Source organism: Macaca fascicularis, chromosome 9, assembly GCF_037993035.2.
Source record: "Macaca fascicularis isolate 582-1 chromosome 9, T2T-MFA8v1.1".
Lineage (NCBI taxonomy): Eukaryota > Metazoa > Chordata > Mammalia > Primates > Cercopithecidae > Macaca > Macaca fascicularis.
The window spans coordinates 28863906-28890971 of NC_088383.1; the positions used below are offsets into that span (position 1 = coordinate 28863906).

At 38.1% G+C, this 27066-nt stretch overlaps 1 protein-coding gene across 11 annotated transcripts in view; it reads right to left on the reverse strand.

Moving 5' to 3' along the window:
* MPP7 (MAGUK p55 scaffold protein 7) overlaps positions 1-27066 on the reverse strand; it is a 252467-nt gene that overhangs the window by 156055 nt on the left and 69346 nt on the right. For all 11 annotated transcript variants that reach the window (XM_065520448.1, XM_065520447.1, XM_074000707.1 and 8 more), the window contains one exon: positions 26256-26423. Coding sequence is in view for 8 of the 11 variants with exons in the window: in XM_074000707.1 (XP_073856808.1) it covers positions 26256-26292 (37 nt within the window). In the remaining 3 variants the exon portion in view is untranslated. The remainder of the gene's footprint in view (positions 1-26255; positions 26424-27066) is intronic.

Below are 27066 nucleotides of genomic sequence, written 5' to 3' on the forward strand. Positions count from 1 at the left end.
TTTGTGTAAAGGAGTGATCAGATCTGACTCACACTACAAAAGCATCACTCAGCCAGGCGCAGTGGCTCACCTATCATCCCAGCACTACGGGAGGCTAAGGTAGGAGGATCATGTGAGCCCAGGAGATCCAGGCTGTAGTGAGCCAGGATTGCACCACTGCTTTCTGGCCTGGGCAACAGAATCAGACCCTGTCTCAAAAATAATAATAATACATGAATGAATGCATCACTCTGGCTGCTGAATTGAGAACAGATGGCAGGAAGCCAAGGGCCGAGGCAGACAACTGTATGGGAAGATCAAACACAGAAATCCAGGGCAGAAGGTGAGGGTGGCTTGGGCCCATGCAGCAGCCAGGGCAAGTTGTGAGAACTACACAAGTTTAGGTGGATTTTGAAGGAAGAGCTAAATACGAATTTCTGTCTGACTGAATGAGGGACATGGAAAAAAAAATCAAACAAGACTCCAAGAGTTTTTGAAGTTGCCATCACCTATAATGGGGAAGTTCAGCCTTGGACATACTGAATTTGGAATGTCGACTGGATACCAGTGGAGATGCGGTGGGCAGTTAAATATGGGGTCAGCAGTTCACCAGACTGCTCTGGGCTGAAAACTTCACGCCTGGGAATCACTGGCACATGATTTGTACTTAAAGCCACGAGGTAAAATGAGATCCCCAGGAGCATGAGTGTAGACACAGAAGAGAAGAGGAGGCAGGGACTGCGCCCTAAGGTCTCCGAAGTTAGGCGATGCAGAAGAGAGGAGGGACCAGCAGCCACTTGGACTGCCGTAATCTCACATCCTGGAAAGACAGTGTCAAGGAAGAATGAACCATCCACTGTGTAAACGCCAACAATAAGCAAGTACAATGAGACCTGGGAACTAAGCGTTGGATTTAGCAGTGCGCACGGTACTGACTACCTTTGGCAGAGTGACAATGTAGAAGACTGAATGAGGAGCACTAAAATATGGGAAGACAGAGGAGAGAACAAATACAATTCTTAGAAGGAGCTGGGTTTGGTTTTTTTCCTAGAGATAGGGTCTTGCTCTGCCACTGAGTCTGTAGTGCAGTGCCATGATCAGAGTTCAGTGCAGCCTTGACCTCCTGGGCTCAGGTAATCCTCCTGCCTCAACCTCCCGAGTAGCTGAGACGACAAGAATGCACCCCTACACGTGACTAATTTTTAATTTTTTTTTTATAACGACAGGGTCTCGATGTTGCCCTAGGCTGGTCTCAAACTCCTAAACTCAATCAATCCTCCCACCATAACCTTCAGAAGACTTGGTTCAACAGAGAATTGATCTTTGTATGGAAAGGGGGGTAAAGAAGTTTTAGCTGAAGCTCTATCATTCAGTAGATGCGAAGGAACAGGGTCAAGTGCACAGGTGGATTAAACCCAAGAGGGCAGCTCCTCTATGGTCCCAGGGAGGAAGGCAGGCAGCAGATGCCCCATGTGGGGCAAATGTGGTTCAGGGAACATGTGGTAATTCCTGAAGATTGCTTCACTATTTTCAGTAAACTAAGAAACAAGATTTCATTCTGACAGTGAGGATCTGGAAGAAAGTGTTTGCATTTAAAAGAGAAGGTTGGGCCGGCTGCGGTGGCTCACGCCTGTAATCCCAGCACTTTGGGAGGCCGAAGCGGGCAGATCAAGAGGTCAGGAGTTCAAGACCAGCCTGACCAACATGGTGAAACCCTGTCTCTATTAAAAATACAAAAAAAAATTAGCCAGGTGTGGTGGCACATGCCTGTAATCCCAGCTACTCAGGAGGCTGAAGTAGAAGAATTGGGTGAACCTGGGAGGTGGAGGCTGCAGTAAGCCCAGATCATGCCATTGCACTCCAACCTGGGTGACAGAGTGAGGCTCTGTCTCAAAAAAAAAAAAGAGAGAGAGAGAGACAGAGAGACAGAAAGTTGGTCAGAGCCCTCTGGGTTTCTCAGAGGGAATGAAGGAACCCGGGAAGTCATAAATTGGTATACATTGTTGGCAATACGAAAATTGAAAGCTTACATTCTCTTTGATCCTGAAATTCACTCATTCATTACTGCTCTAGATGGCCAAGAGAGGCTTCTATAGTAGGATTCATATCTAACTGTTATCAAAGTTTAATCTGGAAGAAAAACCAAACGGAACAGGAGACAATTACTTTCATTTTTGCCACATATATTTCTGCACTGCTTGAGTTTTTACCAGATAGAAATCAGTTTTACAAATTTCCAAATTGCATTTTTGTGTAATAATCTGCTGTAAACCTTGTTTTCAGCAGGATAGTTCACAACTTCTCCTCAAATTCTATTCCAGCCACAGTGAATTGTTATTTGCTGTACCCTGAAATTACAACTGCATTCAGGAAACTTTACACCAATTCACCAGATAATTAATTTCCTGATGACTGCTACTGCTGTCATGTTCCCATTCTTCAGGATCCCTGAAACTACCTGAAAGACGAAAGAAACATGATAACATGCTTACATCAAAGTTTCATTAACAGGTTTAACTTAACACACTTGCCAACATTTCAAGAGGAGTGTTTCGGAAGCTGGCAAGCTCCCAAGTCCCCTCCATGCTTCAAAATTCCTCTTGAGCCTTTCTCATCCCTACCCCACTAACACTGAGTGCTTACTATCAATGTGCCAGGCACTATGAAGGGCTAGAGATGCCGCGACGACGAAACCGCCTTTGCAAAATTATAACCGAGGAAATTATGACAGTGAAAGAAATCAGACCTAACCGACTCATCTTGCTTCTAACCTTTAAGCTGTCCTTGTTTGTTCTTGGGCGTAGGCTGAACTAACTTTGGGAAGGGATTCAGTTCATGGTTTGACTCTGAAGCAAAATTGATAATAGCTTTTCCCAGAAAGACCCCCTTCTTGCCTGAGGACCAGTCTGCCTTGCAGTACTAACAAATTAGCTACAAGATTAGAAAGTACAGTGTAGGGGTCATGCAGCCTCTGGTTCCAAGAGTGTGAACCTCCCCAAATGGCTCCTGGGGATAACATCACTATTGAAAAACCTAAGATCAGTGCTGGAGATATTTTGCAGACCCTGCACAGATCGGTTGACACCACCCAGATAGGTAATCTGGCTCAACCAGTTTTGCCATCTCACCCAAGAAGAGAAAACAGCAAGAAAACCTCACTTCAACTCCCTATGATTCCATCTCCAGCCTGACCAATCAGAACTTCTCACTTCCCAAGCCCCTACCCACATTTCTTTAAATCATCTTTAAAATCTCTGCTCAGGAGACTGATTTGAATAATAATAAAACTCCGGTCTCCTGCACAGCCAGCTCTGTGTGAATTACTCTTTCTCCATTGCAATTCCTCTGTCTTGATAAATCAGTTCCGTCTAGGCAGTGGGCAAGGGGAACCCATTGAGTAGTTACAAAGAAGGGAGGAAAAAAAAAAGCAAACACAAGTTTATTCCCCGGTATAGGGTAGGAGCCAGATATCGGTAATCATGAAAATAAATGCAAAGTGACAACTCTGAAAAGCGCTATACAAGAGGAGATGGTTGCACCGGGAAAAGCATAAGAGACAGAGAGATGTGAACAACTCAGGGACAGCGTTCTTGAGGAAGCGACAATTATGCTGGGATCTGAGGGAAGCACAGACATTAACTTGGAGGTGCCGAAGTGAGGAACCGAAAGAGAACCGTGCTTACAAAGGCCCTGGGGTAGCATGCTTAGACTCTAGAGCCATGCGACATAATTACAAATCCCAACTCTGCAACTGGGCATATTGGTAACCATCTCTGTGTATCCCTTTTGTATTGTGCAAAACACGTATAGTTGTACTAACCTTACAGAATTGTTACAAGCGTTAAATGAGTTATTTGTAAAGCTTACAATGATGGCTCGCTTTGCTGAACAACTCAGGTAAGCATCTTTTAAATAAAAATAAATTCCAAATTAAATGCAAAAACTTATTAAGTATTCCAAGCATTAAGGAGGCAGATGGCAAAATATAAGTTTATCCTGCTGGATGCATTCAGGGGAAAAGAAAGCTTTCACAATAGGCAATAAAGACAGGCAACAACAGACCCCACATATTGGGTAGAGTGAACTGAGAGATGAGAACTTAAAAATGTGATCGCACCTTCCGTCCCGCCACTGACCTTTGGCCAGGCACAGCGGCTCACGCCCAGTAAACCCAACACTTTGGGAGGCTGAGGCAGGAGGATTGCTTAAATCCAGGAGTATGGGACCAGCCTGGGCAACACAGCAAGACCCCATTTCTAAAAAAAAAAAAAAAAAGGCGAATTGCCTGAGCCCAGAATTTGAGGCTGCAGTGAGCCAAGGGGGTGCCACTGCACTCCAGGTTGGGTGACACAGTGAGACCCTGTCTCAAAAAATTAAAATTAAAAAACAACTTTTAATATAAAGATAATGCAACATATATTTGCAAGAGACAACAATAATTTTGGTGGTATCAATGGTATGTATCTATTAACAATATACTGACAATATTGGCTGATGTAAACTGTACGCCAATGCACATTCTATATCAAAATCCAAACTGAGACTCCACAGAACTAATCATTTGTCATTAACACTAACCAGGCTGAAATAGTTGCAGAGTCATTTTAGTTAATGTTCCAAGTGATACAGAAAAATAATATTAATCCCTTTATTGAGATAATTAGAAATAATTTGTACTTTCCTCCAGACTACCAGTATTAGACATAATAAACACACACACTGGAGATGACCAGCTATGGCACACAGATGTGGGCTTACTGAAACAATCATTACTCAGAACAGACCTGCTGACAACAAATGTTCATTCAAATTATTCGATCCATCTGGATCTCTGGGTCCCTAACTCTTGAAGTGACAGCACAAAACAGTTCACTAGATATAGGGTCAATGTTGTCAGTATTAAGCATTGTTATCCCCTTTTTTTTTTTTTTTTTTTTTTTTTTTGGCAGAACGAAAACTTGGAAAATCCTGGTCACATTCAGAGATGGTGGCAAAAACAGTCAGCAATATAATTCATCTAAAAATATTTTTAATACTCAAAGTCTTGATTTTGAGCCTTTTCACATTAATTCTCCCAGCAATTTTCTAAAATTTCTAGATATAATTAAGATATTCATAAGAAAAATGTAGAGAACTCCTGTTTGCAGGTTCCTGTTTATAGTTTTAGTGCTTTAAAGTTTTTTATATACTTTCATCTTCCATTTCAAAGGCTATATTAATTATATAGGAAAAAGCTGATAGAATTTGCAACTCAACAAGCCTATCCTTTAGACAAGAATATAACATACTCAGAAGTCAGAAAAACTGCATCAGCCTGGGCCTGGTGGCTCACGCCTGTCATCCCAGAACTGTGGGAGGCTGCGGTGGGTGGCCTGCTTGAGCCCAGGAGCTTGAGACCAGCCTGGGCAAAATGGTGAAACCCTATCTCTGCTAAAAACACAAATATTAGCTGGGCGTACTGGTGCGCCTGTAATACCAGCTACTCAGGAGGCTGAGGCACAAGAATCACTTGAACCTAGGAGGCAGAAGTTGCAGTGAGCCGAGATCCCACCACTGCACTCCAGCCAGGGTGACAGAGTGAGACTCCCATCTCAAAAAAAAAAAAAAAAGAAAGAAAGAAAAGAAAAGAAAAATTGCATCAGTGAAGAACTTTTACCAAAAAAAAAAAAAGTCATAAAAAAAGGCTTTACCATTTGCTAGGAACCATTTCACAAAATCCACCTTTATTATAGAAATTATCTTCTGAATCGTTAAGATGGGGCAGGGGAAGGGAAAATGAAGTAGTAAGAAAAAAGAAGCGGGGAAACATATTTTCTTCCTACAAAGATGAGAATAAAGTCCTCACGCTTTGTAAAAGAGGAAAATTACCAGGGTTGTCATGTTTGTCAAACAATAGAGAACCATCTTTTCATCAGAAAAATTGTAAAGCAAGCATACACCAGCTGGACTACATCAAAAGCAATCAAAGGCAAGGCAAAAAATAAAACCTCCAACTTACCCAAATGCCTGTGGTTCAGAACGCCTAAAGAGAATTAGGCAGACAAAGTTTGTGAGCTCTGATTTACCAACACATATTGGGTTGATGATTCATATCTCCTCATGGAGACTTTACGCCTAAATGAAAATAACTGATCAAAGTGATGAGCAGATAACAGTTGAAAGTAGCAATGATAGCTAACTTCAGATCAGTAGGAAGCCAAAAGAGGCCTATGGAGAAGTGGCTATGGTTCAACTGAGGCAGTGTGATAAATAAAACCAGATGCTGGAAAGGAGTTGGGGGTAGGGTAGTGGTGGTAGAGAGGTGGTTGAGGGTGAACTAGAATACAGAGCAAAGGCATTTAGTAGTAGAGGAATGAAATCTTCAGATTAAAGGATCAATATGACACTAAAACTGTTTATGTACTTGGCAAGCTGTGATCCTGCACACCTGAGTAGCAAAATCATGTGTGGAAGAAAGAAATGCAGCTTTATGAGCTCCATGTTTAGTCTCAGCAACAACAGGTGAGACAGATAGGTACAAGATTGGCTAAATAATGCTAAACAGAGGCAGAAATATCTCCCTTAAAGTAAATAACTGACTTTCAAGCATACGTCAGATAGTCGCAGGACACGAAGACACTAGTAAGACCTAATAGGAAGCTTTCTAATCAAACCATCCAGCCCATATTCTAGGCAATGATACCTACTGCCATGTGATCACACTGTCTCCAAACATAAGGAACCAAAAGAAGAAAATCAAGATTCAGGAAAGCCTAATTCAAAGTAAAAATTTACTAAATACGATAGAAGTTTCTGCTGTCCAAAACAAAACAAAATTTTTTAAAAACCAGCATTTTTTTTTAAATAAAACAAACATGTAACTTCACCAACAGATACTTATTTTAAATGCCCAGCATGATCCAGAGCCGATTAGAATCTCAATTCCTCATTTCAGAAATATTTGAAACAAAACTAGAGAAACCAGAGAATTTCACACATTCCTTCCCTCCACCTCCATAGCACTTTTTCAAGAAATACATCTTTGCCACAATCAAGGCACAAGTATCTATATCTATCGATCTAACTAGCTATATATTATAGATATTCTGAAAATTCAAGGAAAATGATGACAAAGTACAGAGCATAGATCCACCTATGCAAACTATAAAGAGAACTTCGTTTAGAACAACTTATTTCCTATTGCTTTCTCACAGCATTTGAACAAATACAAATTATTGTTTTTAAACCTAAAAAAATAAATTCAATGCTACAATGTGACACCACATTTCAAAACAATGACATATCTAAAATGTGAAAGAATTTAAAAATACAGAAGCACAAGAAGGAAAGAAATTTTTCCAGTTCCAGAAAACTGCTTCTGTAAAAATATAATATTCTGTACAAGACAGTAGTGGTTCCTAAGAGAATAAATGGCTCAGAATTTGATGAAAGTGTTCCCGCAGCGAACAATTCACTCTGCTTGCAGATTCCAGATGCTCAACATTCCTGACATCAGAACGGAAAAATTTACTGTTAGTCTAGAGAAATTTAATATCACCATTCTTGTCATATCCCTCATAGCTTCATTATTAGTACAAGTCTGGGGAAGCCATAAACCTATGTTAAATGATAAAAAAAGATGTTCTCTGAGTTCAATCATACTCATATAAGCAACCAAAATATCTAGAAGTCATATGGAAAAAGACTTGAGAGACAGAAAAACAAATATGTATTTACGTGTTTTTTGTCTTAGTTCTCACATTTGCATTCTGTGCAGTATGGTCAGGCATCAGACCAAAACGTTTTACTATAACCTAGGGCTAATAAACACTAAAGAACATATATCGACGCCCAGAACAACACTATAAAATTTTATTATATTAATAAAATGGGATACACCAAGCTTTAAATTTTCCACTTTGTCAAAGGTAAAATAATCAGCACTATTCGGTGCCATTCATAACAGGCTGCAATTTTTCTCATTTAAAGTATGTTTTATTTCCAAAAGTACCTATAGTACACTAAAATACTAACACAACCCTGAGACAGGCAATCTCTTTCTCACACTTTCCCTCAACTGCGAATAACTTATTAAAGTATCAGGCAAGCTGAGTTTTTAAATATGCAAAACCATCTAAATAATTATAGGATTGCAGCTTGCTTGATTTATACAATTGCTTTACACAATACAAATTGCTTTATACAATTATCTTAAAGTCTATAAATTCAGGGTGAGTTAACAGGGGAACATGCATACAACTTTACCTAACTTTCATTTTTACATGCCATCTCTAAGCTTTAGGTTCCAATTTGTAATTAACTGTCAATAGTCTGTAGCTTTGCACAAAGTATTCTCTACTACCAAAATAAATATGATGGTAGTTTGATTTTTAGCAGTATTCACCCAAAATAAAAGCCATAGAAAAATGAAAATTACTTCTAAAGCTCATAAATTATGGCCTATAACTGTCCTTTCCAAAAATCGATTGCATTTACATTATATTAAAACAGTTATAGGGTTTCCTACTTGAAGTTATTGGCTATAAAAGCTAAAATGCAGTATTGACTTTATGATATTCATAGTAAGATGGGACTTATCTCAAGCATAATATGTAGTTCGACCAAAGTGGACAGTAAATCTGGATTTTACATTACATTGCAAGGTGGCAATCTAAATCTTACCTCTCATCACACTACTGTAGCCAGCATTCATTGAATTAAGTGGTAAGCAATCGACAGATCAGTAGGTGCTAACCTTGATCAGGAAGGTTATTGGTCATGGCAAGAGAAACCATGGAAGCAGAAAGTGACCTATTTGGTTGTAGAGATGATGTAATAGAAAGAGAGGTAGGCTTTTCTCGTAGAACTGTTATCATAATCAACAGAAATAAAGAATGAGTATGTAACATCTAATTAATGCTTCCCAGTTTTGCAATGGGACAAAAGCATAAAAAACATCGAGCACATGGTTGGCTCTTAATAAGCAGTAGCTGCTATTGTCATCTTAATCATATCTTCTCAGAGGCTTGTTAGTGGAATTAAAAGGCATTTAAGTGAAAGGAAGGCTCTTAGCAGAGCTCAAGGGACAGAACAATCTTAAATGGCTTTCTTTGCAAGCATTCTCCACGAACAACCTGTTACACAATAATGCAGCCCTGAACTCCTAAAGAACCTTACGCTAACAAAAAGATGAACCCTTGCTTCAATAGGGAAAGACATTGTAGGTTAGAGAGTTTGCAACTAATAATAACTGACACATGAATTTTAGAAAAATAATCTATAAACATAATCTAAGCTGTAAATGGTTTTTTTTGGGTTTTTGTTGTTTTTTTTTTTTTTTTAGCTAAAAATAACAAACTGGTGGTTCACTACTGATTACCAAGCTAAATGCCTCCCAGCCTTTCAATCTACACTCAGGTATTCTCTAAACAGGTGACATTTTTTTAGCAACCGAATTCATAACTATTGGGATTAAATCCTTCCCACCCAAAAGAACAAAGGAGCAGCCAGCAAAACTTCCTGAAACATAATTAAATACCCAGAAACAGATTGGGGATGCACAAAGAACTGAATACAAGATAAGGGTGGCATTTCAAATCAGTTACGCGGTGAGGAATTATTCTACCAAGAGCAGTAACTGCTGGTTCGCCATTTCAGAAACAAGTGAAATCAAATAAACTAGATCCCCACATAATGAGGCAAATCCCAATAATCTCATTACATCCAAATCACGTTATGAAAATTTGGTCTAAGAGACATTCGTTAGAGTAAAAATTCCTTCAAGATACTTAAGGAGGTGACTTTTCTACAACCCCTAAATTTGTTAAGAAGAAACAAAGCAACAGAGTGAAACTCCATCTCAAAAAGAAAAATAAATAAATAAATACACAATTTCACAGAGCTGAGAAAATTCAACTATAAGCGATGCTGGTGATGAATTAGTTTCTGAAAAACCTTTAGATAGTCCGTGCCTTATCTTAAAACATGTTCACTGGAGCTCCCTGAGCAATATTTTTTAAATCTAGGTTAATCGAGTTCTGCACTATATTGGAAAGAGAAGTTTAATATTTAATATGAGTGCTGGCAAATAAAATATTTTAAAGTTTTTAATCAATATTTTCAATAGTGCTACGCTAGTGTTTAATTCCATCTTAACAGAATGAAATCATCTAGATTTGATCTCCATTTTTACAGGAACTGCTTACCATCCATCCCTAAAGTTATCTTCTAAGAGGAAAAATAGTCATGTTGTTTGAATGACAAAAAAGTTCATATTCACAAACAGAAAAGACTATTTTAATATTGAACAATTCTACATCAACAGGAATCTGAACTCTACCAAGACCTTAATATATTTGGTCACTCAGGCCATCACAAATCTTTTAAGGACCGAACCCTAAGATTTGTGCTAGGATTTAAAAACAAAACAAAAAAAAGTGGCTGGGCACAGTGGCTCAGGCTTATAAATCCCAGCATTTTGGGAGGCTGAAGCAGGAGGACCACTTGAGCTCAGGAGTTTGAGACCAGCCTGGGTAATATGGTGAGACTCTATCTCTACGAAAATAAGAAATCAGCCAGGTGTAGCGGCCTGTGCCTGTAGTCCCAGCTGAGGCAGGAGGATCACTTTAGCCCAGGAGTCGAGGCTGCAGTGAGCCCTGATTGCGCCAATGCACTCCAGCCAGAGTGACAGAGTGAGACTCTGTCTCAAAAAATTAAAAATTAAAAAACTGAACAATAAAAAATAAAAAAGCAAAACTTTTCTGTGGCAATGAATATTACAATTTTTAAAACCTAGTGATTCGGCTAATTTTAGGCAGTATTACATACACATAAGCATACTGGGGATCTGGGCTATAAAAATAGCCTCTCAAGTTCAAAACCAGCCCAGCCCATGTGGCGAAACCCCATCTCTAATAAAATTACAAAAATTAGCCGGATGTGGTGGTGGCCACCTGTAATCCCAGCTACTTGGAAGGCTAAAGCAGGAGAATCGCTTGAACCTGGGAGGGGGAGACTGCAGTGAGCCGGGATCGCACCACTGCACTCCAGCATAGGCAACAGAGCAAGCCTCTGTCTCTGTCTCAAAAAACAAAAAACCAAAAAAAAAAAAATAGCCTCCCAATATAACTAATCAAACTTATTAATATTTTATAAGACCACTGAAAAATACTCTCTTAAATTTAAGAGTCACTTGTTAGAGAATTTTCTCCTGAGCAAGAAACTGCTAGGAAGCGAGGATGGGCATTTTCCATACTGATCACTGAGCTCCAATCTTCTGAGGAAACAGTGCAAGAGATCAGATTAATTCTTGTTTCTTAAGGTGCGGCCTGCCAAACAATACGGGGTCCCAATAATCTTCCAAGTGGTCCACAAGCTGCTTCAGTAAGATTTTGTTCACCAATGCTCAAATTTGCAACATGATTATAATTTTTGCAGAAATCTCATTCCATCACTGTTCCATAAGGCTATACAAGTACTGTAGAGATTATGTTTGTCAGAGTTCTTCTAATTAACTTCCACTGTCATTTGCTTATTGCCATTTGTGTTTGGAGAATTACTGCTTTACATAATTACAATTATATTGAGCCATATATCCTACTGAGTAAAACGGATCAAAGACAGAATTAGTTCACAGTAGTAATTAAAAATAGTAAGGCAAACATAGAGGCTCCCAATCTTCTGAATATTTCTAATCTGAGTCTCAAGTGTTATAAGGCTACAAAAGAAAGTAAATATAAGGCTATTTACTTACAAACTGAAATGTATAATATTAGGCTTCATTTCAACATCTCTTCCCACCTAACACACGCCCACTCTATTAATGTCATCGGTCTTTATCTTGGATGCCATAAATGTCATTGCAAAAATGCACGATTTTGGCCAGGTGCTGTGGCTCACGCCTGTAATCCCAGCAATTTGGGAGGCCGAGGCAGGAGGATCACTTGAGGTGAGGAGTTTGAGACCAGCCTGTCCAACATGGTGAAACCCCATCTCTACTACAAATACAAAAATTAGCTGGGTATGGTGGTGCATGCCTGTAATCCTAGCTACTCAGGAGGCTGAGGTGCAAGAATCACTTGAACCCAGGAGGTGGAGGTTGCAGTGAGCCAAGATCATGCCACTGCACTCCAGCCTGGACTACAGAGTGAAACTCCATCCCAAAAAGAAAAATAAATAAATAAATACACAATTTCACAGAGCTGAGAAAATTCAACTGTAAGCGATGCTGGTGATGAATTAGTTTCTGAAAACCCTTACCCGGTTAACATCTAAGGAAGAAAAAACGAACCTGCTTGACAACATATTACACTTCAAAAGAGAACACTGTGAATATCAAAGTTTAAAAAAAAAACCTAGAGACACTGAAGACTTCAAATTTTTTTGTTAAAATGCTCTTTTCATTGACTTTCTGGAAGTAAAACAAAGTGCTGTAACAAAATGTTGCGAGCAATATTACACCAACAAAGAAAAATTCAGCAGAATCCATTCTACGTTCTACAAATTAGCACAAAGCTAAAATTATAACCTAATATGTCCTTTATTAAATTAAAAACACGATAATTTGTTTCCCTTTTCTGGATAAAGTTCTGATCATTTTTCCTACCATTCAATATGCTCTTTCCATCCCCCGTTTAACATAGATTAATTTTATATGGCCCTTTTCTGCTATTCCATTACTGTAAGATAACAAAAGCATCAATGGAGAAAGTTAACAGGATTCCAACCTTAAAACACAGTGTGAATCTACCTGTGTTAGGAGAAGTTAAACTAAAAATGCATTTAGGTAACCAAAAAATAAAGTACCAAAACATGACCATAAGAATTAGATTTTGTTTATCAAAAAAATTAAAATAAAAATTTTTTAATTCTAAATTTAAAAATTGTGAGAGCCAATTTCCCCATCCCCAGTGCTCTGTCAGTTAAGAAATTCTGTCAAACAGTGGTATAAAGCCATCAAAGTTCTCTAGTAACTTTTAAATAAAGAACACTGACCTATTCTGCAAATAAACACAAACTAGTGCTTTCAAGGATAAAAACTGGTAGTCACTAAACGCAGAGATGAAGAACTACATACAGTGCTGGGACAATGGGATTTCCACATACAGAAGAATGAAGTTCAACCCTTACCTCACACCACATACAAAAATTAGCTCAAAATGGATCACTGACCTAATATTTGAACTAAGACCATAAAACTCTTACAAGAAAACATAGGAGTAAATCTTCATTACCTTGTAGTTGATAATGGATTCTTAGATATGTCACCAAAAACATAAGCAACATAAGAAAAATTTGATAAACTGAACATCAAAATTAAAAACATTTGTCCATCAAAGGACATTATCAAAAAAGTGAAAAGACAACCTACAATGCAGGAGAAAATATTTGCAGATCATAAATGTGGTAAGTGTTTAATATCCAGAACATAGAGAGAACAGGGAAACTCAACAAAGACAATCCAATTAAAAAATGGATAAAAAACTTGAGTAAACATTTCTCTAAAGACGACAAATGGCTAAAAAGTACATGTAAAACTGCACAATGTCATTAGTCATTAGGGAAATGCAAATCAAAATCACAATGAAATATCACTCCACACTGTCCTACAATGGCTATAATCAAAAATTACAGGAAATAACAAATGCTGATGAGGATGTGGAGAAATTGGAACCCTCACATATTGCTGGTAGAAATGTAAAATGTTTCAGCATCCATGGAAAATAGGTTGGTGGTTCCTTAAAAAGCTAAACACAGAATTACCACATGACCAGGAAACTACACTCACAGAGATATACTTATTTTTGTGACAACGAATATTACATTTTTTAAACCTAGTGACTTGGCTAACTGTGGGCAATATTATATACACATAACCATCTAAATCAAGGACTCAAAGAGATACCTGTATCGCAATGTTCATTGTAGCATTACACACAATAGCCAAAATATGGAAATATCTCAAGTGTCCACCAACTGATAAATGGATAAGCCAAATGCAGTATATACATACAATGGAATATTATCCACCAGAAAAAGAAATTAATTTCTGATACATGCTACAACACAGATGAACCTTGAAAACATTATGCTAAGTAAAATAAGTCAGTGAAGACAAAGACAACTACTCTATGATTCCACTTATATGAAATATCTAAAATAGACAAATTCTAGAGACAGAAAGTAGAATGGTGATTGACAAGGGTTGGAGGGAGAGGGACAGGTAAAGTTACCCTTTTTTTTTTTTTTTTTTTTTGAGCCTCACTCTGTCACCCAGGATGGAGTGCAGCGGTGCAATCTTGGCTCACTGCAACCTCCACCTCCCAGGTTCAAGCTATTCTCATGACTCAGCTTCCCAAGTAGCTGGGATTACAGGCGCGTGCCACCATGCCTAGCTAATTTTTGTATTTTTGGTAGAGACGGGGTTTCACCATGTTGCCCAGGCTGGTCTCGAACTCTTGATCTCAGGTGATCCACCCACCTTGGCCTCCCAAAGTGCTGGGATTACAGGAGTGACCCACCGCACCCAGCCAGGTCAAGTTACTCTTAATGAGAACTGAGTTTCTGTATGGGATGAAAAGAATGTTTAGGAAGCAGATAGTGGTGATGATCATAAAACATTTTGAATGCAATTAATTACACTGAATTTTACACTTAAAAATGGTAAAAATGGCACATTTTATATCATACATATTTTATCTCAATAAGAAAACCTTAAAAATGAAAAATAAACTAGACATCATTAAACATTGCACTCCTTACAGCAAAAACAGAATTCACACTATTGCCATAAAGATTCTAAAGTGAGCAACGAAATGAAACACAAATATTATGCACTGATAAAGATTATTGATAAAATTCCTATATGAAAGGACTTTTTTTTAACAGTGAAGGCATGCAATGTAGTAAACTAATCACTATTATGTATGCTTGCTAGCGATATTTTACCTTACCATTAAAGGAAGCTACAGATATGACAAACATTGAGACATACTCTCTGCTCGCAGGAAAGACATTGTAAGAAAAGAGTACTCAGTGATTTTGCTTTTGTTTATCACTGAAAACCCCATAATACCTGGAGAGGACTTTTTCACTTAGTTCTAAATATTTTGTGAGTCGTGACAAGGACAACAGTAAGTGTACTGATTCACCGTTAAAGAACACAAGCTCTGTGTACAAGGAAGTACATTACTCCCAAAAAGAAGGTATTCCCAAATGCCAGTTCATACACCACTTCTTGTTCATAGAGAAAAGCTTGCAGTCAACTATGTGCATAACAATCTTTTTTTTAATTTAATTTTTATTTTCAGTTCCAGGATACATGTGTAGGATGTGCAGGTTTGTTACATACATGTAAATGTGTGCCATGGTGGTTTGCTGCACCTATCAACCCATCACCTAGGTATTAAGCCCAGCATGTAGCTATTTTTCCTGATGCTCTCCCTTCTCCCATCCCCTACCCCTGACAGGCTCCCATGTGTGTTGTTCCCCTCCCTGTGTCCATGCATTCTCATTGTTCAGCTCCCACTTACAAGACAGAACACGTAGTGTTTGGTTTTCTGTTCCTGTGCAAGTTTGCTGAGGCTTCCAGCTCCAACCATGTCCCTACAAAGGACATGGTTGATCTTGTTCTTTTTTATGGCTGCACAGTATTCCATGGTGTATATGGACCACATTTTCTTTATTCAGTCTATCATTGATGGACATTTGGGTTGATTCCATGTCTTTGCTATTGTGAATAATGCTGAACATAATGCTATTCATAATGTCACAGTGAAGACATGCATGCATGTATCTTTGTAACAGAATGATTTATATTCCCCTGGGTATACACCCAGTAATGGGATGAGTGGGTCAAATGGTATTTCTGTTTCCAGATCTTTGAGGAATCACCACACTGTCTTCCGCAATGGCTGAACTAATTTACACTCTCACCAACAGCATAAAAGCATTTTTATTTCTCTACAGCCTCACCAGCATCTGTTGTTTCTTGACTTTTTAATAAGTGCCATTCTGACCGAACTACACGCCCAACAATCTTAATTTGCTCCAAAAGACAACTGAAAAGTATGAATATGAGCAAGCCAAATCAGCAAATTATACTTCCTAAGCAAACTGATCTATAGTGTAAACAATTTGAACACTGGCCAAACATTTTTAAAAGAACTAAGCAGCACTTCTTGGTCGGGCACGGTGGTTCATATCTGTAATCCCAGCACTTTGGGAGGCCAAGGTGGGCGAATCACCTGAGGTCAGGAGTTCAAGACCAGCCTGGCCAACATGGTGAAACCCCGTCTCTCCTAAAAATACAAAAATTAGCCAGGTGTGGTGGCGCATGCCTGTAGTCCCAGCTACTCAGGAGGTAGAGACATGAGAATCACTTGAACCCAAGAGGCAGAGGCTGCAGTGAGCCGAGATCACACCACTGCACTCCAGCCTGCACGATGGAGTGAGACTCCATCTCAAAAAAAAAAAAAAAAAAAAGAAAGAAAGAAAGAAAAGAAAAAGAACTAAGCAGTTGCTTCTTATAAAAAATAAAAATTATCATTGAAATTAAAAACTTAACCCCAGCATGTAAAGGAGATCAATAAAGCTCAAAAAAGAATTAACCAAACAGAAGATAGGTGAGAATTACTCAAAGGGCTGATGGAAAGACCAAAAAAGACCGAAATAAATAAGGGGGATAAGAAAGATAAGGGATAGAAGAAATGTCTTACGCATAGTTAACTGGCACACTAGAATGATAGGAGAGAGGAAGAATGAAGTACAGATAACATTTTAAAAGATTAACAGCTGAAAATTTTCCAGAATTCACAAAATACACGGATATATAAGCATTCAAAAGGTCAAATGAATTCTGGATAAGGCATAGAAAGTGAAATTCCACCTAGACACAGAATAGTGAAAGTGCAGACATCTAAGAAAAAAAGAAAATAATAAAAACAGCCAGAGAAAGAAGCCAGATTACTTCCAAAGAGAGAGCCTGACAACTGACTTTTAAATAGCCACTTTGAATATATAATTTCATTGCTTCTTGTTTTCAGCACACTGAGGAAAAAATAATAACTGCTAACCTAGCGTTATGTGCTTGGTAAAAACTACTTCCAAGAATGAGCGCAAATAAAAACATTTTCAGCAATGACAGAGACAGTTTGATAGCAGTAGACCTTCAAAATAGGAAATTCTAAAGATTTTTACTGTAAGCAGATGGAAAAACCATGGTGGATGAAAATGCTGAGTTGTGAGTTGGAGGTAAACAAAGAAAATGGTAATATGTGAGGAACTCTAAATGAATACTGATAATATAAAACTGTGACAATGGGCCGGGCGCGGTGGCTTACGCCTGTAATCCCAGCACTTTGGGAGGCCGAGGCGGGCAGATCACGAGGTCAGGAGATCGAGACCATCCTTGCTAACACGGTGAAATGCGTCTCTACTAAAACTACAAAAATTAGCCGGGCATAGTGGTGGGCGCCTGTAGTCCCAGCTACTCGGGAGGCTGAGGCAGGAGAATGGCATGAACCCGGGAGGCAGAGTGTGCAGTGAGCCGAGATTGAGCCACTGTACTCCAGCCTGGGCGACAGAGCAAGACTCCGTGTCCAAAAAAAAAAAAACTGTGACAATGATGTCTTCAAGGTCTGGGTTTTTTTATTTAAAATAGAGAATGAAAATACATGACACAGTAGCATGTAAGTTGGGCACCTATGAAGTAGAAGTCTTTTAAGGTCCTTAGCTTGTCCATAGTGACAATAAAGGCAGAGATTAATGTTGAAATTTTGCAATAAAGGATTCAAGTAATATTGAAGGAAACTACCAAAAGAACAGAAAGAGAATTTATAACATCAGGAAAGTTAGAGGGGAAAAACAAAAATGACAGAGATATTCTAATCAATCCAAAGAAGATAAAAGTAACAGAAAAAAAGGAAGAATAGGACAAAGAGAAAGCACAAAATGGGATGGTAGATTTTAAGTTTTAAAAGTCAGTCATTATGTTAACTGTATTGAAAATCCTCTAGTTGAAAGCAAAGATTGGTGCAACCCCGAAAAGCTTCAATTACAAGCAATTCACAAGAGCTCTATCAATACATCAGGAACACAGGAAAGCCGAAAGTAAAAGGATAGAAAAAGATAAGCCACTCAGTGCTAACAGAAAAAAAAAGTATACACTTCAATATAAAATTTTTTAAAGGCTTAATTTACCAACAAAATAACATATTTAAATATACAAAAGAAAGCCAGGCGCAGTGGCTCACGCCTGTAATCCCAGCACTTTGGGAAGCTGAGGCAGGCAGATCACTTGAGGTCAGAAGTTCAAGACCATTCTGGCCAACATGGTGAAACCCCATCTCTACAAAAAAAATACAAGAAGTTAGCTGGCATGATGGTGCATGCCTGTAGTCCCAGCTACTCCAGAGGCTGAGGCAGGAGAATTGCTTGAACCCAGGAGGTGGAGGTTGCAGCGAGCCAAGATTGCGCCACTGCACTCCAGCCTGGGCGACAAAGAGAGACTCTGTCTCAAATAAATAAATAAACTAAACAAAAACTGATAGAACTACAAGATAAATCCATAATCGCTGAGGGAGATTTTTAAAACTACTTATCTTGGTAACTGAAAGAATAAGCAACAACAACAAAAAATCAATTAGAATACAGAATATTTGAATGACTTAATTAATAAGCTTGACCTAACAGACACATATGGAAAACTACACTCAATAATTACAGAATATACCTATTGTTAAACACATTCAGAATACTTATTGAAATTAACCATATGTCTAGCCATAAGTCTAAACAAATTTCAAAGGACTAAAATGGTGCAAATTCAGCTTTCTGACCACAAAGCAATTAAGTTAAAAAATCAGTAACAAAAACAAAAACTGAAAAAACCTCTTATGCAAATTTTTTATTCTAAATAATCAATTACAAAAATTCTAAAGCAAAGGAAACAATAAAATTAGAAAATAGTTTTAAATTATACCACAAATAAAGCCAATAAAACTTAGTGAGAAATAGTCTTAAATGTGAACATTAGGAAAAGGGAAAGATTAAATATTCATAAACAAAATATTTCTAGAAATTAGAAAAAGAACAGTAAAAACTAATGAAATAAAAACAAATGTACAATACAGAAAATAAAGCCATAAGTTTTACATCTAAAAAGACTAATAGAATTGACAAAACTCTCACAAAATTAAGAGGAGAGAGGAAGAGAGTGCAAAAATTACCAATATCAGGACCAAAAAAAAAAAAGCATCAATATAGAAACTACAGGTATGAAGTAATAATAATATGAATAATTTTTCCCAAAAAATTTGAAAATTCTGATAAGACAGTCTTAGAAAACTGTAATTCACCAAAATTGACTCAAGAAGAAACAGAAAGCTAGAATATTCTTTTAACTTTTAAAATGAATGAATTAGTTACCAAAAATCATATCAAAAAGAAAATTCCCAGGTACAGCTGACCTAAGTTAATTTCAGTCTTTCACAAACTCTTCCACAGAAGGGGAAAGGCTCCTCCCAATACACTACACGAGACCAGCATGACTTTGTGAAATTTGGGAAAGAATGAAAAAGTGAAATTACAACTGAACTCACTAATCAACACAGATCTCAAATTCTAAACAAAATACAAGCAAACCAAATCCAAAAATAAATAAAAAGGACAGTAAATTATGACCAAATTGGGTTTATCCCTAGAATGCAAGTTGGTTTAACATTCAAAAATCAATGTAAGGCCAGGCACAATAGCTCACACCTGTAATCCCAACACTTTGGGAGGCCAGTGGTGGAATGATTACTTGAGCCCAGAAGTTTGAGACCAGCCTGGGCAACACAGGAAGACCTTGTCTCTACAAAAAAAAAAAAAAAAAAATTAGCCAGGCATGGTGGCATGCGCCTATAATCCCAGCTACTTGAGATACTGAGGCAGGAGCATCCTAGGAGTTTGAGGCTGCAATGAGCTACAATTGCACCACTGCATTCCAGCCTGGGTGACAGAGTGAGACCCTGTCTCTTAAAACACACACACGCATGCACACACACACACACACACACACATTGATTGGTAATGTAAGATGGATTGGATTGCTTTTCTCTTCTCTTAAAGAAAATAGTACACATGAAGAGGCAAGCAAAGAGTAGACAGCCAAAAATATAGAAGAAAAAGCTTTATGGAGGTGTGTCAGGGAGTTAATTTTTTTGAAATTATACTTTTCTCCTGGATTCTATAATACTTGTTATATGTAGCCACTTTTGAAAATTTACAATGTGTTTTCATTTTTTTTCATTCTAAATAAATATTCACTTTCAAACTAAAAACTGCTTATGGTGTAATTCCATTTATAAAGTTCAACCAGCAAAATTAAACCATATTGCCTATGAATGCTTATATAAATCATAAACTCTGCCTTACGCGGAGTGTGAGGTAGGAGTCATTAAGGGGGTTGGGAAGACTGTGACTGAGAAGAGATACACAGGCTGCCTTCAAGGTGTGGGAATTTTTGACCTAGGTGGATGTTGGTCACATGGATATGACCAGGTCACATGGATGCTGGCTTATAACCACTTTTAAAACGCTACTTATAAAGATTTTTTATATGCATTTCTGTACCTATATTATATTTCACATTATATGGTGCTTGTATAAATCATAATGAAATTACGAAACTGAAACTAATATAGGTATTATGCAGGAAAGGACTGACTCCATAAGATTAAAAACTATAAAGATACTATGGCACTATCCCGGGAATAAAAATAAAATCAACTCTCTAGCTAATAAAAGTTGTTTCCCATGGGTTAACAATTCCGATCCTGCTATACTGGTACACATATACTGGGACTGAACAATTAAGTAAATCTGTAGTGGATGGTAGTAGCAGGTTTTCCACTGTTGGAGGGGGAAGAGGCTACAATGATCTATTTGCCAATGATTAGAGTTGAAAACATCAATGAGAACTCATATTTAGTTTAGTATAGTTACAGATGATTACACATAGAAATGTTCATATATGCTTATGTGTGTGTATGCATGGGTTAACCTACACACATACATTTCTTTGCTCATCAGCTGAAAGAGCCTTAAAGAAACAACACTCCGGCCGGGCGCGGTGGCTCACGCCTGTAATCCCAACATTTTGGGAGGCTGAGGCAGGCGGATCACAAGGTCAGGAGATCGAGACCATCCTGACTAACACGGTGAAACCCCGTTTCTACTAAAACAAATACAAAAAATTAGCCAGGCGTGGTGACGGGCACGTGTAGTCCCAGCTACTCGGGAGGCTAAGGCAGGAGAATGGCATGAACTTGGGAGACGGAGCTTGCAATAAGCCGAGATAGCGCCACTGCACTCCAGCCTGGGTGACAGAGCAAGACTCTGTCTCAAAAAAAAAAAAAGAAAAAAAAAAAAAAAGAAACAATACTCCAAGGCTGAGTGCGGTGCCTCATGCCTGTAATCCCAGCACTTTGGGAGGCTGAGGCAGGAGCATCACTTGAGCTCAGGAGTTTGAGACCAGCCTGGGCAACACAGGGTAACCCCATCTCTACCAAGAAGAAAAGAATTGAAAAGAAAAAAGAAAGGAAAGGAGAGGGAGAGGGAAAGAAGAGAGAAGACAGAGGAGAGAGGAGAGAGGAGAGAGAAGGGAGGAGGGAGGAGGGATGAGAGAGGAGGGAGGAGAGAAAAGAAACAAAACGAAACCAAAGGAAAAAGAAACAACACTCCAGTAGCGATGAGCAAACCTATTGCCCAGATCTTGGTTTCTAAGCCCATTCCCCAACGAAAGGAAGGAGAGCTCCTTAGAGAAATGTCTACTTCTAGGACTGAGGCAGGAAATATACAAGATGAGCCAAGAATATTTGTAGTATCAAAAGTAAGGAAGTGATAAAAACAAATGAGCGCACGTTGATGGGGGTTATCAAAGAAGCCACCTCAAAGAGCTCCCAAGGGCCAAAGCTGGAACAATCTGAGCAACAAAATAAAGTAGTCATGGCTTATAACCCAAATTACAAAATAAGTATCCATGACTCCCTATTGATCTGAATGATTGAATAAATTAATAAATGGGAGAGAAAAGACAAAGAATTCCAAATAATCTAGATAGCCCCTTTACCCTAAAGGAGGAGAAACGGCACATGCTACTCTAAGTGTGGGCTGCACAGAGAGACTTTTTCCAAAGATTACAGTATGGAAAGGGTGAAACAAAGAGAAATCTTACAGTGGAGAAACCTGACAAACAGTACATTAGGCAGGTCACCAACATTAATGTCAACAGTTATAAATCGAGTTGATAGAATGTACCCTCACTGTGATATGACGACAATGGCCCTTCACCACTGTGACCTGACCCCACAAACACATAACCCCAATCTTTTCACAAGAAAAATATCAGACAAATTCCAGGAGAGGGGAATCCTTACACTATACGTGACCAGAACTCCTCAAAACTCTCAAGGTCGTCAAAATCAACGACCGTCTTTTGGGTTTTGTTGTTTTTTGTTTTGTTTTGTTGTTTTGTTTTTTTTCGAGACAGGGTCTCACTCCATCATCCAGGCTAAAGTGCAGTGGTGCGATCACTGCTCACTGCAGCCTGGACCTCCCAGGCTCAGGTGATCCTCCCACCCCAGCCTTCCAGGCAGCTGGAACTACAGGCACATGCCACCATGGCCCAGCTAATTTTTTGTATTTTTAGTAGAGATATGGTTTCACCAGGTTGCCCAGACTGGTCTCAAACTTCTGGGCTCAAGAGATCTACCTGCCTCAGCCTCCCAAAGTGCTGGGATTAAGGTGTCAGCCACTGTGCCTGATTTCTAAAGTCTTAGAAACCATTATGGCCAAGAGAAGTTTAATGAGAGTTGACAACTAAATGTAATATGGTATTACAAATGAGATCCTGGAACAAAAAAAAAAAAATGACATTAACGGAAAATGAAGGAAATCTGAATAAAGTATACATTTTAGTTAATAATCATGTATCAATATCGTTTCTCCAATTAAAATGAATTTACCATACTAATGTAAGATGCTAATAACAGGGGAAACTAAGGCAAGGCATATTGAAACTCTCTGTACTGTCTTCATAGTTTTTCTGTAATTCTAAATTGCTCTAAAAAATAATCTATTAAAAAAATTTAATATAATCAACAGATCATTACAGCCAAGGAAGAGAGCACAGAACATACCTGTAATGCTGAATTATGATAGAGGGGATATTAAAAATATACATAGAAAGAACAGACTATTGAATAAGTGATCTGGGGATTACTTGGTGGGCCACATGAAAAAATAAAATCAGGTGAGATTAGACTCTACTGCCACGCTCCACATACAGATTGCAGTTGGATTACAATTTTAAATGTGTAAAAACAAATCTTTAAAATAACTACTAAAAATCTTAGAGAATATCTTCATAATCCTGGCATAGGAAAGTCCTTCTTAAGCAGAAGAAAAGTAGCATGCAAATCAATACAGAAAAGATTGATTTGACTACAAAAAAGTTTTCAACTATTATAGAAGAAATGTTATTATTTAAGGAATAAAAAGGACAAATGATTGACCAGAAGAAATGGTGTTCAACCTATAATGGCTCAAAGGATTAGTATACAAAATATAAATACATTCTGCACGTAAATTAGAAAATGATAAACCAGTACAAACAATGGGGAAGAGATATGAATAGATGAATCATAGAGGAATAGCAATGAAACAAATGAAAATACGCTAGCTATCAGTAGTAATGCACATTTCACACTTAAGAGTTCATGTTTTTCCCAACAGATTGGTAAAACTTATAAAGATGGACAATATTTAATATTGCCAAGAATGTAGGGAAAAGGATCTTTAATACACTGACCGTAGATTATTTGGTGGTTTAACCACTCTGGAGGACAATTTGACATCATTAAATGTGTATATCTTCCCTTCCAAAAAATTTACAAAAGGAGCAAAACCAGGCTTTCGTTAACAGCAATATGGTTCACTAAATAGCGATATGATGGAAAAGTATGCATTAGTTTAAAAGAATGAGATAAATATATAGATGTATAGAGAGATTACAGATAAACATGTGTAAACACACAAACACTTTTCTATATTTAACATGGGAATATCTCTCCAAGAATATAGTTTGGTGTAGAAAAAAAGTTGAATAATAATAAATAGGGCATAACAAAATCTGTGACTAAAAAGAAAAGGAAAAGAGACTCAAGAACCATGTATTTCTGACATATACATGCAAGTACTGAATGAACAGGAAACTCTTATAGGCTACTTATCAAACGGAGAAAAAAAAACGAGATCGGGGAAAGCGGCATGTTTTTATGTATTACTTGTATAATAAGATTTTCTTTTTCTTAGTGAAATAAGCAAGAAGGGAAAGAAGAAGTAGTAAAAGTTTTACACAAAATGTATTTTCCCAAATGAGCAATCCACGTATCTAGGCTGCTGTTAGTCGGGTGCCTTGCTCCTGTGGCACCAGGGTCTGAGTCTAACTCTGTTCCCCTGGAAACCTGATAACAGGATGACATCAGCCATACTGCTAAGCAACGCTGCTTAGGGGAAAAATGACCCCTGACTGGCCAGTTGCAAACATCTGATGCATACGCCGTACTTTGCGGCTTCTGTAAATGCAGAGACTCTTGTCTTCTGTGCTTCGCTCAAACCTTGTGGGGAGATAAGGTCAAAAAACATCATAAAGCAAGGTGTCATTCAGATTGGCACTTTAGATTTGCACTAAGCGAGCTGGCTGTGTGTGGAAAAGCCCTTTTTAAATTCTTGATAGCCTATGCTATTTTTCATGACTGACACCTAAACTGCCTTATAAACTATAAATACTCCATTTTAATCCTCCTTCAAGTAATATGTAAGCAACAATATTTTGCATTCAATTAAACTAAGGCATTTGGGGTGAACAGCAAGGTTTAAAACATATTCATTACACAACTGTAGTAAATTTATGGTTCACATAAATTTTATCCATAATTTCCCAAAGCACTATGGAAAGTTAAATCATTCATTTTTATAAAGTAGAACACAATGTGGGACTATATAAAACCTAAAAAGAAGAAAAAAATTTCCACAGGGTCTGACTTCCAAGTTAAGGTCTTGAGAAAGAAAAGCTTTACGTAATTTAACAATCAAATTTCTTGCTGATAAAAACGAATCCTCAGTGTAAATCACAATGGAAAAAACAATCATTCTTGATAGATAAAGATGAGACAAAACAAAAAAAAGACGGGACAAAACTTGCCAACGTATAACTATGGATATGCCCGAAATGGTAAAGAATTACATTTGCAAATAGTGCAAATGAAAATGCCAGTGTAACATAATACAAGATAAAACTGAATTTGTGTTTGGGCGTTTTTGAGATTATAGCACCAGTCGTTGTAATTGTCCCACCTGAGACAGTCATCTCGGCTGGTTAGAGAGCTATATCAACCAAATTCAGGATGGCCCCATATAAAACAGAGAACATTCCTTTTCGTCATACTGTGTTATCACTTCTTTCAAGGGGCTTTAAAAATGCATGACATAGGCCCCCAACCCCATTTACATTTTGTTTTAGTAGTTCTTAGAGGCATCCAGGATTCTACACTTTGAAAAAGTGCTGATTCTGGTCCAGAATAGGACCTCAAAGAGGCATCTACCACCACACTCTACTTCCCTGAATCAGATCAGAAGGGGAGGATTTTATGTACACACGCGTCCATGTGAGTTTTTTTTCCCTTTCTTAGAAACACCTACTCTAGGTATCTCAAAGTCTTATAACTGATAATAACATGAAATGTTTGTTAGTTTTAATTGAATCCCTTAACGATATATATCAATTTCAGGATAGTTTTACCTCTGGTGACAGAGAGAAAACAGAGAATTGGGGTGAGGATAATGGTTTAATTCTTAAAGAAAAAAAAGAGAAAAATCAGAATCAAGTGTGGCAAACAGTTCCTATCTGTTATACAACTGAGTGAAGGATAATATGGGTATCACAGTATTTGCCATACTTTTCTGTAAGTTTCAAATGCTTAATTTTTTAAATTAAATGCACAGAATTATTCTAAAAGCAAGACAGAACGAGAGCATCAGCACACGCCATCACTACCTGGAGAAAGAGGCAGGGAGCCCATGTCCTCCAGTAACTTTTACCTAGGAGGGCATCCCTGAGTTGATCTCATGCCCCTAGAGTTGGTGACAGAGAAACAAGTATGATCTGCCTGAATGCTTAAAGCAATGTTGTATTTCACTGTGAACAAGATTTAAGCAAAGATGGAATAAGAACTGCCCCTCTTGGGGTCACATACCGGTGTCACTCCCAGATCCTGTTGACAAAGCTGGCATGATGCAAGGTATAGGAACAGGTCAGCCGACCGCTCTCCAGACACCCTGCCCTCAGACAGCCACAGGGAATTCCAATTCAACAGCCTGCAGCCACGTTGTCTACCAAGATCTGTATATTTTGTAAGCCGTTTCTAGAAAGGAAAGAAACATTTATCTTTTTAAAAAAGGGACTGTCACCAAATCACAACATTCTGTAACTAATTCAAAATTCTCATCCCAATCACTATTGGAGACATCACAACTCTTCAGAATTTTTTCTACAGACCACATGCAAACACGAACTGTGAGAGTTTCTGGTCTTGATGAGCAACTTCTGATTGAAAGCGTGAATATTCTGAATGTGTGTGTTGAGGCTTCCTTAAAGATTTTTACATTTGGGTTGTGGAATGCTGACTGGATACATGGATAATTTTAAGAAGCTTCTGTAAGTCAATGCCATTCTCAACTTCATTCCCTGTGTTACCATAATTCTCAGCTATATTTCTAAACGTAGAACAGAGACTATATAAATTGTCAGAAACTTATAATTAACTTTTTTTTTTTTTTTGATACGGAATCTTACTCTGTCACCCAGGCCGGAGTGCAGTGGTGCAACTCGGCTCACTGCAACCTCTGCCTCCTGAGTTCAAGCAATTCTCCTGCCCCAGCCACCTGAGGAGCTGGCATTACAGATGCCTGCCACTAAGCCTGGCTAATTTTATTTTTTTATTTTTTTATTTTTTTAAATAGAGACGGGGGTTTCACCATGTTGGGCAGGCTGGTCTTGAACTCCTG